The following is a 16696-nucleotide window of genomic DNA, read 5'->3' on the forward strand; positions in this document are numbered from 1 at the left end:
TAATCAGATGGGCCCTATATCTGTGTCTGATATGGTGCCTGTATGTGAAGCTGAATATTTTATTTATTTATTTATTTTAATTCAGGATTTTATCCATACCCACAAACCACATATGCATAGGGGGGGCACCATATGTATATGTAGGCATCATAGCAACTCTATTCATCCGTTTATGGTTTCATTTCACAAAAGAAAAACAAATTACCAAAGAAAACTGGGGAACTTGTAATAGAAAACTTTTATTAGTATCCTGAAATTTCCATATAACATTTTTTCAGTAACAATATCATCTGGAAAGATGCAGAGTATAGGGCAAGACTACTGTTTGTCACTTTTTTTCTCACCAAAGTTATCAGAAGCTCAATTTTCAAACACGTGGCAAACGAATGCAACATATGAACTATTCATCAATTATCCTGTTCCTTAGATGAGCCATACTCTCAGAAATCATACCCATCTTCAATCCTAACCATTATCAATGGAGGCCCAGGGGGAAAGAAAATGGATGGTTATTGGAAAGAAGCCCACCACAGAGAATCCTCCAATCCAAGGGTTAGGACTTAGGAGTGTACAATATGTGGAAATTTTGGGATACAGACCATCCAAGGTAAGGCGCCTGATGAACGTACACATTTGCCGTGGTTATGAAAACCAGGCCATTAATAAGTTTCACCCATAGAAGAAAAGAAAAGAAGTGGCAACAATTCAAGGTTCTCTCTAGATGGCATTTGCTTAGATTTCTGAAAAGGTCTTGATTGTCTTAAACCCATGGTTTTCTGGGAGAGTTCCATTTCCTGGACGGATGGAGATTATTACTTCCAAACCTGAAACACAATGATTTTGCAGTATCGATTAGTAAAACACCCATGATATGACATCTTTTCCAGCAACATATTAGAATTTAAACAGACTAGAAATTTACCAAAAAATAAAAAAATAAAAAAATCAACCTTTCAAGTTGAAATAACTAAAATTTTGAGTCATTGGATAGGTTTTCCTGCTTATCATCAAAGCATCAAACTCTTGCATCAACGTGCTAAATTAGTGAAGGATCATTGAATGATTTAGCCTACCAAATACACAGACCACAAAAGAACAAAGAAAAACAATTTTGAAAAGCATCAGCAAGTAATTGAAATATCAGCGAGGGAAAGGTAAAATCCATGCATACAAGTTTTGCATGAATGTACCGGAACTTATCTCAAACACTCTTTCACCAGTCACAGAAGGTATTCGAGAAAGAAAACCTTGGGGACTCCTGAAGATCATCAGATCTTGAATCAAACAGCTTAGTTTGTGCAAGACTCAGGCCATCAGGTTGGCCCTGCCGTGTTTACTTCATGGATCAAAAATCAAGTTGTTGCAGTCATCAGGTGGTCACGAGTACATCAAATGTGGACCATTGACCAATTCTTTTTACTTCCATTTTTTGATAGTGTGGCCAACCTGATTTACTGGCTAGGGTATAGGAAAGTGGGGCTCATCTGATTAAGAGCCTAGGTCTCACGCATATGTGCCCTATTGAGAGTAGTATGCAAAATAATACTCTGGCAAGTGGACTTTGCACATCTCCTTGAAGGAATATGTGGATGAAATAGGGTTTTGCTAGCTTGCACTTAATGACTTGAAAGATGAACATGTGATATCAATGATCATTTCAGAATAAAAAAAAAAAAACAAGAAAGGTTCAAAGTTAAGGAAACAGTTCATTATTCTTTAGAGAAGTCGCAAACAATTACCTGCTGCCTTTGCAGCCACAGCTTCTTGAAAGACATCTGTCACAAATAAGATCTGAGATGGCTTATCAACTCCAACTGACTGTGAAATCTCCAAGTAACTGCATGTTTCTCTTTTGTTTCTGCAAACAGAAATAAAAAGGGGAGGGGAAAAAAATAAATAAGAAGTCGCCTTTGAACCCAGTGTAACAATAGCAGGAATGCCTATATATGAACAAATACATGTTTTCCCAGAAGAATGCTAAAAGGAAACCTACCCTATCACCGTATCGAAGAATCCACATAAATATTTCCTCAAGTCCCCATATGCTGTATTTCCAAAGAGAAGCCTTTGAGCCTCTCTACTACCGCTAGAATATATGTAAACCTGCATGAAGATAAGCAACAGTGCCAACTCGTTATGTAAAGAAAATTCTTCTTTTAATGGTTGCTGTCCATATTCTAATGAATAGCCCATTCTTCGACCTCTATCCCCTCAGTAACGAGAGTCGGGGAAACAAAGGCCATAAATCTTCAAAACGTGCACAAAAGAGAAGAAAATAAATATTGATTGACATTAGTTGCAGTCTATCATCCTAATCCTTGAAGTAAACAAGGTTTTGAATACGGTTTTGGTGGGAATATCGGACAGGCACAAAAACAGACCCATATTGGATGGATACAGGCCTGTATCAACCAAATTTTTTTTTAGCACAAAACAATTCTTAAAAAAATAATGTGAAAATAGGAAAAAATTGTAAAACCTGAGAATTTATCATTGTTTGTGCTTTTAGCATGCATTCAATGGTGTATTAGACCATTCTTTGATAAGAATGATGCCTGTCAGCTTGATCTGCTGGAAGTCAACCAAATAGGTCCTAATGGAACAAGATCTAAAGTGATAGTTTACCCTTCTTCCGATACTTCCCAAGATGACCCATTCCACTTAAATTGTTGAATCCCACTCAGAAATTTGTTTTGATCCTCAAAATAGGACTATATTTAGTCTAAAATTGGTTTGCAAGCTTCATTCATGGTTGCAATGAAGGAAGAATTGGAAAACAAGAGAATTTTAAAATAAAAATTTCAAAATGGGGCCTTTATGACCACAACGGATACGCAAACCCATGGTTAGTAAAGCTATAAGTAAAAGTACAACCTTGATGCCCATAGCATGCCATTTCTCAAGAGCTTCTGGAACATCCTCAAAAACTACTCCCTGCAATTCTTTATGTAGAAATCCAGTTCTCCATATATGGCCCTGCATGCAGAAATGTTGGCAAATAAAAGAGGTACCAAGGACAAGCCCTTTGAAAGTAGGCACTATTTGAAATTACAGTTTGATTACCTGCAGTTGTTTCAAAGCGGTAATTTTCCTGTCAGCCCTTATCATTGCCTCCACATTAGCTACCAAGGATGCAATCACCTCCTCTTTACCAGCATCATCGGGGGGAATGGGCACAGAACCAACAACGCCTTGCTCCAAATCATCTTGAACCTGAACAGAAGTGAAACCCCATTTACCATCCCTCATCTGAAACTTTCAAAGGTGACAGTGTTCGATTCTTAACTTGAAACAGGAAGTACACATGAATTGCTACAATGCAGCAACTCACTCTCTGATTGTCCAGATTGATGCTTATTAGCCTACTTGTTCACAGAATGATAAATACCCACCAATGACTTGTTCCACACAGACATGCACCTGGCTTGATTTCAACCATGGATAAGGATTACAGCCATCTCAAACCCCACATGGATGGATATGTTTGGGCATGTCATATTACACCTATGCTGCTTGCCCAGAGGCTACTATGGAGCAACTGCCACAAGGTTGATCTGGTCATGGATGGATATATGTTAGGTAAGACAGCTGAATCAGGTGCTCAGACCTCACACGTTCTAAGGATCAATAGACTACCATCATATTCAGACTTATGATGAGAAAATAATGGGTCAATAATTTCAAAAACCAGTGCACAGAACATGCCATCTTTTGTAGCCAAATACTGGCCATAATCTGTAGCACGTTCAAAATCTTTCAAAGGTCAATAATTCCCTACAATCTATCAAAAGCGAGGAGAGAAACCTCAAGAGTCAAGACTAGCTTGAACTTGCTCTTCACTCTTCAGAGCTCATTATACCACACCTCAAACTGCTACTTGTCTCGATGCATTTCTTTGGGTGAATAAAAGCCTACTAAAATACCTAATCATTATAAACTGGTGCTGAATGAAATCCTAGTAAGGTATATCCTCTCACATTCCATATTATTATATTATTATATATGCTAATAGTAGTCCACAGCATGGTAAAAGATAAGTAATAAACCAATGGTAAAGATCAATTTGGCTCCACTAATAACGTATAAATGGCATTAAATGAAAGGATCTAAATCTTACTTGGGCTCGCAGAAGCTTAATGTCATCTTGAGTTTCTTCACTGTCATATGTGATAGTTAAATGTTTCCGCACATTATCACGGGCATATGGGAAAAGAACATCAGTAACAAATGATATTGGGGTTGTGGTGCCTTCAATGTCAAGAAGAATACATTGCTGCAAATATCCAAAGCACTCAAAAGATCAGTCAGATTTCAATTTCAAGTAGTAGAGGATAATCTAACAGGGAAAGAAAACTCATGAAGTACTCCAGATGCATTTTTCTTTTTCATCGGTAGTGTTCCAAATGGAATTTACAAACTGGTATGAGTTTGAAAATTTATTGGACCCCAAAACAAAGATCCTGCAGTAGATATTTAATTTGAAAGGAAAATAAAAGTAATAAAGAACACTGACATACAAAAGATAAAGAGTATAAGAACTTACTCTAGATAGCTCAAGTGCATTATTTTCATTCAGAACCCCAGCCTTCATAGCCCCGTTTACATTCCTACCATCACCCGATAAACCTTTTACATTGTGAAGTGGACCGTGACTTGGACTAGACCAGTCCAAACCCAACTGATAGAGTTTGATAGCAGCATCGAAGAGATAATGATAGCATTCAGCCTGACACAATAGTTCCAATTAAAGTTCAGGAAGAAATCATAAGCCACGAGTTCACCTTTTTGGCCACTAAGCATCTAATGCCATTAGTAAGTGAAATTGGAGGAGAACACATGCAAGCCTTGACTCAAAACTCTTTCCTACAAAAACTAGAATGCATATCAACCAAGTCATGCCTTTTATATGGTAGCATTTTTCCATGTAGACCAAAGCCATGGATGCATATTCCTTCAACATTATTTTCCAGATCCATAATATCACTCATCTTTTATGAAATTTTGGCCACTCAACTTCTAGTTCCTTCACATGCACAAAATGAAGTACAAAGCAAGCAATTGTTATTGCAGCACACCATATGTGATTGAGATGATCTATGAGCAAGCACAATATAAGAGCCAATTAAGAAACATATGTTGATGCAAATAAAAGCTTCCTAACATGACAATTTCATACCAGCAACAAATTTAGTTAGCATATCTGTGAGATTGAAACTTGAATGTTTTACAGAATTAGAATCTAAAATGCAAACTTAAGGATTTATATTCCATGCTGCCTATTGCTCAGACAGTTAAGTCATACTCAGGGACTAACCAAGTTCTGAGTTGATTTGGATGTTTAAACTTTGCTTTATGCCAACAGCCACCTAAACTCACATATAAAGCCAGGACGCTGGGCACAACTGGAGAAAATACTTTTATTGCCAATATATAATCTGGGAGAAGCAGTAGGGATTTATTTACTTCAAATAAATTTTTTATTTTGTATTTTTTTGAAAGATGAGAACATTATTAATCAAAAGAAAAGGAAAAATACAACCAGCCAGCCCCATAGCTCGCTAAAACCCAAGAATGAAATCACGGAGCCCAATCCCTAAATAAAACTAACACCCTTTTGAAAAAAAACGTGCTGCAGAAGAGCTCAGATTCCAGAAGCTTCAGTTGTACCTTTCAGCCCACAAAATAAATAGACAGATATGACCACAAACCTGAGTCTTGGCACTGATCCATGAGTCTCCCCATACATAAATCCCATGGTTGCGAACAAGCACTGCTGTTGATTTTGGGTAGGCTGCCACCTATAAAACATTGATGTTAAAGTCAATAATCCTTCAGAAATACTACTTTCCACATCATAATTGGTAAAAAGATGATTAAAAAAATTTTGAAAGCTAAACAAGAAATGGCTTCAAACCATAAATCAAGAGCCAATCTGTGTTTTGCAAACCAATAATCCAGACATTGACCCTCAGAAGGCCAATACCAGTGAAGAAGTCATCATAAAAAAATAACAGTAATAATAAATAGCAGGATAAGTTATTATGGAAGGCACATTAAAACACAATCATTTGTGTAAGCTGGTGCCATTGAAGCACAATTGTTTGAGTAAGCAGGTGCCAGTGCCACTTTCGAATGACTTGTACTACTAGCATGCATTGGTACTTAATTTATGTTTGAATATCCATAAGCTGTATGCTCAATTTACACTCTAAAATGAAAGTCTACAGAACATAATTATTTATTATTCCATATATATAGGACATAAATATCATCAAGATGCTATGTTTGTTATTTACATTATACAGGAGTATCAGCAAGATGCCATGTATTGTATATGTAATGTATACAATTATAAAACTTCTTCCTAGTATCAGAAACAAAGGCTGTAGCTATTAAAAATAGCAAGCTGTTTGTAAAAGACTGAAGTCATTTGGACTATGTACTACTAACATGACAATGTGATATGCCAATATGCTGTTGTGGCTATAAATACAATCATGACAATAGGTTAAAGACATCCGACTAAAAAGCTGTCAAACTTGGTAAAATGTTACTTTCTGATTGAACCGTATTGGTGAGTCAAATCTTCAACAACACCAAAGACTACTAGAAAGATTCCAAGGATCTTTTTGCTCTAACACCATAAATCCCAGTATGAGCAATTGATTTCATCCATTTTTAAATGACTGAAGTATACTAGAAATCAATATGTAGGATGATTCATTTTCATTTGCAATATCCCCAATACTACATACAAAGAAAAAAAAAATAAAATCCAAAACTCATCACATGTGAAAATATGATAGAAATTATAATAAAGAAAGCATGCCTCTAAGAGATGGCTCCAATGCCCAACCTCCTATTGTTACTATCCTATTATTCACTCTTTTTCAAATCTTGTTTTTTCTTTTGTTTGTGTCGATGTGTGTTTGAACTAGTCATCCTCCTATGAGAATTACATTACATGGTGTTTCAAGACTCATGTCCTATGTTTAGTCAATAGGATGAAAATGCGGGTGACAGTTTATATATATATATATATATATATATATATATATATATATAAAGAAAGAAAAAAAGATAATGCTCTTCAAGTGCCATATTCTTGCAACAAACTAAGACCTAACTGAGAGGAGCCTTTATTATCAAAGAAGTATATCCTAGAGGATCTTTTTAACTAGATGACTGTGGTTGTTGATTGTGAGCCTTTACCATAGCTGATTCAAAAGCCCAAGTAAAAGATGAAGGCTGATGTTATGTGGGCAGCCTACTGTAATTTTATTTTTATTTTTTTGTCAATCTACCATTTAGAAGCTGACCCAATTGTTGGGAGAAGGTGGTGGTGGTGATATGTAAAAGGGTAGAAATGGGCCTGGCAACCCGCCAAGTCCAACAAGCCCGACTCGGCTTTGGACTGGACTTGGACCTATTGCTTGGCCTGTGGGTTGGGCTTCGGCTTGGGATGCATGGCCCAATCAATTTTCAGGCTGGGCTTGGCTCAGGTCATTTTAGCCTTGCCAGACCCGACTTCATATGTACATGTCTTATATCCTACAAACATGCCCTTCTAACCATTGACTGAGCAACCCACGCATCTTGACTATAGACCGTTGATTTCCTTCCTCTAGGTATCTACTTGTTTCTGCATGTTTGGCCAACTTGACCAAAAGATAGATTAGGAACATTCAAGTGGGAAATAGGGATTTTCTCAATTTTGGGGTTGGGTCTGGCATGGGCTTGGGCTGGATTTGAGCCTTGGACATTACGGGCTTGGGTCTTAAGCTTCTGTCTGGGCCTGTGCTTGGCCCAAATCAGGCCCATTGCCACCCACAGTGATATGGGACATCAATATTATGTTTCAGTGGATGGCAAATAACATTTATAACAGACATACATTTATAACAGACATCAGCTGTACCCCACATGATTAAAGTTTTTAACAGTTTCCATTAAAGCCCAAGTTGCGTGAACATGGATACAAGTGTCAAAATCCAATTTTAGTACAATGTCAGAAATCTGATATTAGTAGTGTCAGATTCATTGAACCCCTAAAAATAGGATTCATGGATTTAGCGATATATTTTCATTATATTTAAAAAACAATTTATTTTTATACAATCCCTCTCTTTTTTTAACAATGATAACAATTCCCCATCCAAGCCTTATCCCAACTAAATGGGTCCGGTTCCACCAGGCCACTCTATGAAGGATCATATCCTCAAACCATAGGTCAGTCTTTGCTTGCTTACTCCACCCACATCCTTCTGGTTCTTCGCCTTGCCTTTTAGAGCCATCAACCTGAACCAGCTCGCTCCTGATAACTGATGCAATTCTTAGTCCCCACTAAATTGTTTGCTTCTCCAATAAGGAATTACATGATATGTGGATCACTCGTATAAAGCTGTTGCATAATGATTGAGGTATATGTGCCACATGAACCATAGGTACATGCATATGATCCTTTATCGCCCAAGAATCCATATGCGTGTCAGGATCAAATTCTCCTGACATGGGATGCATCGCCCGGTTAGAAAGAATCAATGGAACATACGCATTATGTATAAAAATACATCAAATAATACTGATATGGATTAAATTTATAAACACTAAAAGCTTGTCATAAACTTTCCATCAGTACGTTTTATATATCCTATAACTTTTAACAGTTAAGCAGGAAAATTGAACCTTTGACTTCAATGTCATATCAAGTCATCATCACTAGGGCACAGGCTTATCTCCACATGCAAGCATCCTACATATAGGTATGAACACGCGCATGCACATATATCGATATAGGCATGGAATACATTCTCATTTGTGTTGTTAGAACTTAGAAGATGAGAAATGATATTAATCTTAAATTATTTCTGTATGTAAATGTGATTATAAATTCCTTAAACACAAATTAGAATAAGTAGGTGCAGTGGATACCATCATTTGCACTAATGGCTTGCATTCTCTTCAGACTCCAAAGTATGCACATAAAACATGAGAGAATTATAAGGAAAAAAGAACAAGGAAAAAAAAAACTACTTGACCAATCAGTTTATGCATGAATTGTGTATAAGTTATGTATGTATGAATATGTATGTCTGTGTTTATGATAACTGGATAAGCTCTCTGTATTTGCAGAATTTTTGGCCCCAGCTTTGATCTCATTCTGCTGTTTTGTTGGTTTTTTTTTTTTTTTTCTTTGGAAGGGTTGCAGCTTTGTTTTTTAATATCTTTTTTAATACATAATTCGATCATCCATTAAACAAGAATAATTGGATATCGCTTTGCTATTGGTAAAGGAGAGAAATGGAAAAGCAAAAATACCAAGGAGAGGAACATTCCAGGATGACACCGACTCCGAAAAAAAACTACACAAACTAAACTCATAATCTAGAGACATAAACATTGTGTTGTTAGATTATGACGAATTAATCCTTTTATCTCATAGCCAAGGCCCCACATCTTATGGGTTGGGACCTCGGCCGAACCCCCCTCGTGGGCTCGTGGGCCCCAAATCATATGGGCCACCCACCTCGAGTGTGTCCCCGCATCCCACGGGCTACCCCACTCGAGCCCAGTGTGAAATGCCCCATGCATTAATCACTCCCGGTGAAGAGTCTCGAACACGAGACCTCCCCCGTGGGCCCCAAATCACATGGGCTACCCACCCCGAGTGTGCCCCTACATCCCACGAGCTACTGATGGGGACATCACGCGCACACGCGCACTCACGCCGCCACCCCTACGCACGTACGTACGCAGAAGGAGGACCCCACCATCGATCTGGCTCGATGACGACGTCCAGGGAGGGCCTCCTAGCTAGAAGACAAGTTTTGATTCAGAAAAGTGGCCCGATAGTCAAGAAAAGCCCACCATGGGATCTCATGATCGTGGCCCACTCGTCGGATTGGTTTTATATTTTAGGTTTTGCTTATTGTTGTTATTTAAAACATCATGAACGCTTTAGATTTCCTCGTTTGGTTTTTATTTTAGTTTACTTCATCGCCAAGTAATAGGTGTCGCACATGGTGCGAGTTTTTGGGTATAGGGTTCTCCCTATAAATAGGCACCCCTTGTAGTTCTTTTCATTCATTGAAGTTAATAAAAAATTCCTGCTTTATTTTTCTGCTCTCTTCGTGAGTTGTGGAAGAATTCAAAAGTGGGTGCGAAGCCCTCCCTTTTCGAAGGGCTAACTACCGTGGTGCGAAGCCACATCGATCCCAATTCACCCCCATCTTCCATCATTTTTTTTTCATCTTTCCCCACCATCTGTACTTTGAATTTGTCCTTTTTATTGCATCAGATTTCTTCATTATAGCAAGTTTCTAGATTTCGGCCCGCAGGCGAGCTGAAACTTCGGCGGAGCACCACGCACAAACCGTACATCGGATCGAGCTGAGATTTGGAGGTTTTGGAGTCCATCCCTGGCCGACCAGGGCCAAGGTGGCCTTTTTCTGAATAGTGGGCCCCACACACGTGCGGCCGGGATCACACGCACGTCCGTCTGGGCCATTGTTGCTGTCCACACGCGGGATCATCTTTTGGGTCAGGTTTTTATCCTCTTTTATCCTCTCATAGCCGTTTTTCATGAATCATAACCCTAGATTACATGATCCCTAATTGATTTGCCCCTTTCTATCACCTTAGGGTTCCTTGAATTAAAATTAGGGAATCCCTTGGATTAGGGACTGATTTTTTTATGCATGAGTAGTTGATTTTATTTCCCTTTGACATCGTTTGGTTTCTAATTTTTATTGGTCCAGTCCTAACCTGTGTCGGCTTGGACCCGCATAGATTCCCCTTTAATTGAATGTTTGGATTTTCATGTGGGATGTGGAATTTGCGTGATTGTTTCTGAATTGGTGTGATCTAAGCCTGAAATCTTGCATATCATATTTAATTTTCCATGTCCTGCATCAGCTACCCCACTCGAGCCCGGTGTGAAATGCCCCTGCATTAATCGCCCCTGGTGAGAAGTCTCGAACACGAGACCTCTCGCTCTAATACCAATTTGATGCAAGACAATTAACCACTTGCTCTAAAAGCTCGAACTGTTAGAGTATGGCGAATTAATCCCTTTATCTCATAGCCCAGGCCCCACATCTCATGGGTTAGAACCTCGGCCGAACCTCCCTCGTGGGCTCGTGGGCCCCAAATTACATGAGCCGCCCACCCCCAGTGTGTCCCCGCATCCCACGGGCTACCCCACTCGAGCCCAGTATGAAATGCCCCCTGCATTAATCACCCCCGGTGACGAGTCTCGAACACAAAACCTCCCCCGCGGGCCCCAAATCACATGGGTAACCCACCCCGAGTGTGTCCCGGCATCCCACAGGCTACCCCACTCGAGCCCAGTGTGAAATGTCCTTGCATTACACTGTGTCTAGCCAACCTTAGCATGCTATATTGATTGGATGACAAAAAGCAATGGAACAAGAGATTGCAGGAATTTTCTCATTTCATGGCCTGAAACACCAAGTGAAAAAATGCACACACTGCATATAGGCACATAACAGGACAAAAAGAAAGCAATAATAAATTGAGAATAACCTCAATTTCTAGACACCAATTAAGAGAGACTATACACGATAAATTCAAGAGAATCTATTGTTTTAGTGTGTCCATGAGAAACAAACACCCATAATCATACCTCCATTCAGTATCAACAACTCAAAGGGAGAGTATCAATAAGAACATGAAGCTAACTTAACGGGAAAAAACCCACAATGCATTACAAGAAAGTACCGCTTCACTAAGGGATGTTGTGAGCTCTGCTTCATGGGCAGTATTTTCTATTATTGGAACCACAAGCTCATCATGATAACCATGCCCTTGAATTCCTTTTATCATCTCCATATGAGTTATCTGCAACATTAGAATTCTAGAGCTCATAAATGGCAAGAGATGAAAGATCCGTGAAATAAGAAAGAAAGAAAGAAAGAAATTACTCTGAACTCCTTTGATGAGGGATGAATCATTGTAACTAGACAAGACTCCATCCCATGACTGTGAATTACTGCCCCAGCATTACGCATCTGATAAGCCTGCAAGGACAATGACGACAAGTTAGTATCATGGTGTGCCGTAACGGCCGTTATGGGGCTGTAACTGCCGTTATGGGGCCATAAAGGCTGTTACGTAAAGGTAACGGTGGCAACCATTACACATTACAAGGTCGTAAAGGCTGTAACGGCCATTATGGAAAATAAACAAAAAAAAAAAAAATGACCCACGATGGCTGTTACAATCCCTGTAACAGCCCGTTATGCCCCTCGTAAAGGCCATAACGGCCCCGTAATGGTCCATTATGGGGCTGATACATGTTTTTTGGGTTTTTTCAATAATAAAAAAAGAGACCTAATGGCCGTTATGGGTGCCGTAAGGCCCATAACGGCCGTTACAGCCCGTATCATAAAGGTAATGGTGATAGTTGTTACGACCACTATTACCGTTATAGAATATCTTGCTCAGTATGCTAAATCCAAATGTGTGCAAAAACATGTACTATCTCTCATATTTCTTGTCAATGATATATTGAGTACCCCCCAAAAAAAAAGGAGTTATATTGAGTATCAATAACCACTTTGATTTTCCCACCAAAACTGCCCATTGCCCATGAATCAATTCTAGTGCAAATTGACTAAATAAGCAAATAATACAGTGATGCCGAAAATGACAGTTAAAATCAGACACCCAATCCTCAAACGGTCGCTGGAGTGTGTGTGTGGCACGATCAATCCTAATCTCACACAAGCACGCTTGTGGAACAAGCGAAACGAATTGGAACACTTAAGGAAGCTTGCTCACCAAGTAATATTACTGAAGCATGTTAATATAGCGTTGCTGCAGTACACTATTTGGTGCCATGCATCATGTTGGCATGAAATAGGTTACTGGACATTTATTTTTTCAGCCACAGAAAATTATGAGAATGGATAAGATACTTGTTGGACATGGTTCACCGGACCGAAATAGGACTGAACAGAATGAGTCGGGGTGAACAGCTCGGCCTCCAAATAAGCCACTCTATGAAACTGCTATTTAAAACCATGATTTGGATTTCCACCCAAATATAAAGCAATTTACAAACAGCAAGAACTGTTCTGATCTCGCTATTGATCTGCACAGAACATCAAGGAACCTATGCATAGGGAACCACATGCACCAACTTTTCCAGGCCTCCCTAAACATGCGGAGACTCTAATTCTTATCCATTTCAGGACACACGATATATCCAAACAGTACCTAGTAGAATTTCATATGCGACTGCGATAAGTTATGTTTCACACAGCCTTATGAAATTCCAGAAGAAAAGAATAACGCAAGGAACAAGGACTTAAATTACCGAATTAATTCCCTTCGAAGTTTTGGCAATATGCCGATATCTAGACTAGCCGCTTTGTAAAACCTCTTGCCATGCATATAATGATGGTAACAAACTTCCACTTCTTATCATCCCCGGCCTTGGATTCCTTGATTTGTGTTGTATTCCCTCGTGATTGCATGAGCCCGTGCATAAAATATGAAAAGTACTAATTTCTTATGATTGGAGCTTGCATTGGCCATCTGAATAGCAGTAATCCCAGCTCACGCCTGAGGCTGCATTTGGATGTACAAGCAGCCCAAGTTGCAAACATTCACATGAGCCCCTCCATAGAATATGTATAAAACAATCTGATGTCTTATGATTGAAGCTTGCTTGGCTGTCTGAATAGCAGCAATCCCAACTCACACACACCTAAGGGGTTGTTCGGACACCTGGAAGTTCTGTAAGTGGGAAGGGACAAGTCGCTTGTAGATGGTGTTTGGGGGAGGAAATTAACCTGTAAGTCACTTATCGCACCGCACCCCCCTCCCCCCTATTCGGAGTGGCACTAGAGAACTGGAAGAGAAGGAAAGAGTACGGTACCAAAAATCGGGTCAATATCAAAATCAGGTGGGCCACAACAACAATCTAAACAATTTTTACTTTTCACAATTGTTCATTGTGGGGTGGCCCACCTGAGTATTGGAATGGCCTGATTTTCTGCATTCCAATCATCCTAGTCACTTGAACCATCTGACTGGAATAGATGGCATGTATAGTTCACAACGGGCCCCACAAATAATCACAATTTTTTAATGGTGAGCATCCCCATCCCAACTATTGCTTGTGGCGTGGCCCAACTGATCCCTGGAATGACCTTTTTTTAGAGTCCAATCAGCCTGTTCAGAACCATAATCTGACAAGATTAGATGGCATATACGATCCATGGTGGGGCCCACAAATAATACGCTGACGCTGGATATGGCTCACCTGATCCTTGGAATGCTACAATGCTTGATGTGCAGGCAATCACAAAATTGTACACACAGCATGTATTATCAAATAAAACTGATTAGATTGTGCACCCCACTATCACTTGGTCGTGGACACGCGCATGTGGAGATAGGATCATTGGATATTTTTTTATTATTAACCATCCAATAAATGTTCACGAATCATATAGAAATTCCCACGGTTTCCAAACCCAGTGTAAGGAGCACCAGATGGATGGACCAGACCATCCACCCTAGCATTGTCTTGGAGCACATTATGGATGGGCCAAGGGTGATTGGACAGACCTCAAGTACAATGCGCCGGAGTTCCCCACTTTTAAGGATTTTTTTTTTTTTTTTTTAAATCTAGTGGGCTACATGTATGGGAACCTTCCAATGCACCTAATTGCATTTGGAATAGTTGCCATCTACATCACCTATGTGGACCATCAGTTAAGTACAGTCCACTCTTCTTATGCTACTTTGTGAAAACCACAGCATTTAGATGGTCCTAAACATCTGTGACTGGACCTCTATTCTGAAAAAGATCTTGTCCATCCTTTCTACATGCTGCTTTGCAAAAATCACAGCAATTAGATGGTCCTAAACATCTGTGATTGGATGTATCTTCTACGAATAATCTTGGCCATCCTTTTTGCATGCTTTGAATTGTAATTAAGACTTATGTTTGGATTTATTATTAATAACTTTAACTTTCTTTTTGCTTATATTAAGTAGATGCTCCGCATTACCAGTATTTTGAATCCATGGACCCACTTTTGTGGCTCACTTATAATTGTTTTAGCTTAAGAATTGACTCAAAGTTTAATCTAGATGGACTCAACCCAATGACATTTTATGCTAAACTTTTTTAATGTGATTTGAAGATTTTGGAGCGATTTTCCACTTCAATCTTTGTTTTACCCATAAGTATAACTGACTTATAGGTTACCCAGACACAAAAAACTACTTACCTTTAAGTGACTCACACTTACAGCTTACATCCAAACAGACAGTGCCTTTAGGTGTACGTCCACTTACAACTTAAAAACTTATAGGCATCCAAACAACCCCTAAGGCTCCATTTGGATACACAAGTGAATTGAATTGCAAACATTCATTTTAATCAACTCGATGGTGTGGCCGCCAAAATCCAAGTTACGTTCCTCTCTCCAGCATGACTGTGATGTAATTGCAGTTTAGCACTCACTCTCAAGCTATAAATGCTAAGGAAACAGAATTTTGACTATTTCCACTTTACTGAACTAATTATTTCCATAGCATGTCCAAACATACCCAATGAACCAACTAAATTAGCTTTCGGGGGAATCGCAAACTAGCTACCAAACGCGCCTACCTTCATGAAGATAGGAGCGCAGTCCGTACACTTAGGATGCTTGTGAGGGTATGGTTTGGGGGAAGGAGCGGACAGGATCGAGCCGCTCGAAGACAGCACATACATGTCCTCAGGAACCATTCTCTCCTTTTGAACCCCTGCAGAGAGAGAGAGAGAGAGAGAGAGAGAGAGAGAGAGAGAGAGAGAGAGTTCAATTCAAATGAATCGCGATTTGCCCTGTTTGGGACTGAAAGAAGATGATCTGATGAGAGAGAAATTACAAAATTACCAGAAGGGGACATGACAATGAGCTGTTGGGGTTTGGGTACGGAGTCGTCATGGGCTTTGATGGTGATGCTGCCTCCGGTGCCTGACACCCACCCGAGTGTGTAGAACTGACGGCAGAGATCGGCGACTAGTGACCTAGTCTCCTTCACAATCTTGCTTTCCAGATATGCGTCCGACGAGAGGGACGAAATTCCGTTCGGCGGAGCTGTTGCCATTTTTCTTCCTTCCTTCCTTTCTCTCTTTCGATCGGAGAGGGGTGGAGTGTGATTATTTTTTATTGAGGTCGGGGGATTGGTTTTTCTGTAATTTTAGTCTGTGGTGATGGCGTTCTCTTGAATTAGATACACCCCCTTTCAGCCACTTCGGTCGCCGAGTTTTCAATCTACTCAGAATCCGAGATGCCTTTTCGAAGTGTTCCCACGAGAGACAATTTACCAAAATGACACTGGCGTTTTGGCAACGCTGAAAAGGTGATCGATAACAGCATTCGCGGGTTTCCATTTCTTAGACTGGTGTGTATTTGGGATGAGTGTGGTTCACATCAATACACCTTGAGGCCATTTGTAGCCTGAATCAGCGGTAACTATTGTGATAAAAAATATTTATAATGATTTTTTTAATTAAAATAAAATTATATAATTTGATTATATAAATTTCAATTACTACTAAGTCACAAATCAATCATATTTCTCGCTCTTAATTTTTTAAATACTAGTTGTTCAAAGCAATTTAGTAAGTAATAGTTAGCAAATTGTCAGATTTTAATGAATTTTTAATTTA

General features: G+C 39.4%; 1 protein-coding gene across 2 annotated transcripts; it reads right to left on the reverse strand.

Annotated features, from left to right (window-relative positions):
- Positions 1-219: 219 nt before the first annotated feature.
- LOC131240910 (probable bifunctional methylthioribulose-1-phosphate dehydratase/enolase-phosphatase E1 1) lies at positions 220-16297 on the reverse strand. 2 transcript variants are annotated; one of them, XM_058239442.1, is made up of 12 exons: positions 15918-16295; positions 15650-15786; positions 11943-12038; positions 11740-11859; positions 5709-5798; positions 4544-4726; positions 4118-4273; positions 3064-3213; positions 2875-2976; positions 1994-2103; positions 1740-1858; positions 220-824 (listed from the first exon to the last, which is right to left on the reverse strand). In XM_058239442.1, exons 1-12 carry the CDS (start codon positions 16129-16131, stop codon positions 733-735), a joined length of 1569 nt encoding a protein of 522 aa, XP_058095425.1. In that variant the 5' UTR covers positions 16132-16295; the 3' UTR covers positions 220-732. The 2 variants fall into 2 exon arrangements, with proteins under 2 accessions (XP_058095425.1, XP_058095426.1); XM_058239443.1 differs by lacking the exon at positions 11740-11859 and having other exon boundaries at positions 15918-16297.
- Positions 16298-16696: the final 399 nt, after the last annotated feature.

This window comes from Magnolia sinica, chromosome 3, assembly GCF_029962835.1.
Source record: "Magnolia sinica isolate HGM2019 chromosome 3, MsV1, whole genome shotgun sequence".
Classification (NCBI taxonomy): domain Eukaryota; kingdom Viridiplantae; phylum Streptophyta; class Magnoliopsida; order Magnoliales; family Magnoliaceae; genus Magnolia; species Magnolia sinica.

Bases quoted from the DNA above. Each gene is read 5' to 3' on its own strand.
- LOC131240910 (XM_058239442.1), bottom strand. From the start codon at position 16,131: ATGGCAACAGCTCCGCCGAACGGAATTTCGTCCCTCTCGTCGGACGCA. The intron at 11,860-11,942 runs GTAATTTCTTTC...CTAATGTTGCAG, and splicing joins CCTCATCAAAGGAGTTCAGA to ATAACTCATATGGAGATGAT. The intron at 2,977-3,063 runs GTAATCAAACTG...TTCTGCATGCAG, and splicing joins CCGCTTTGAAACAACTGCAG to GGCCATATATGGAGAACTGG.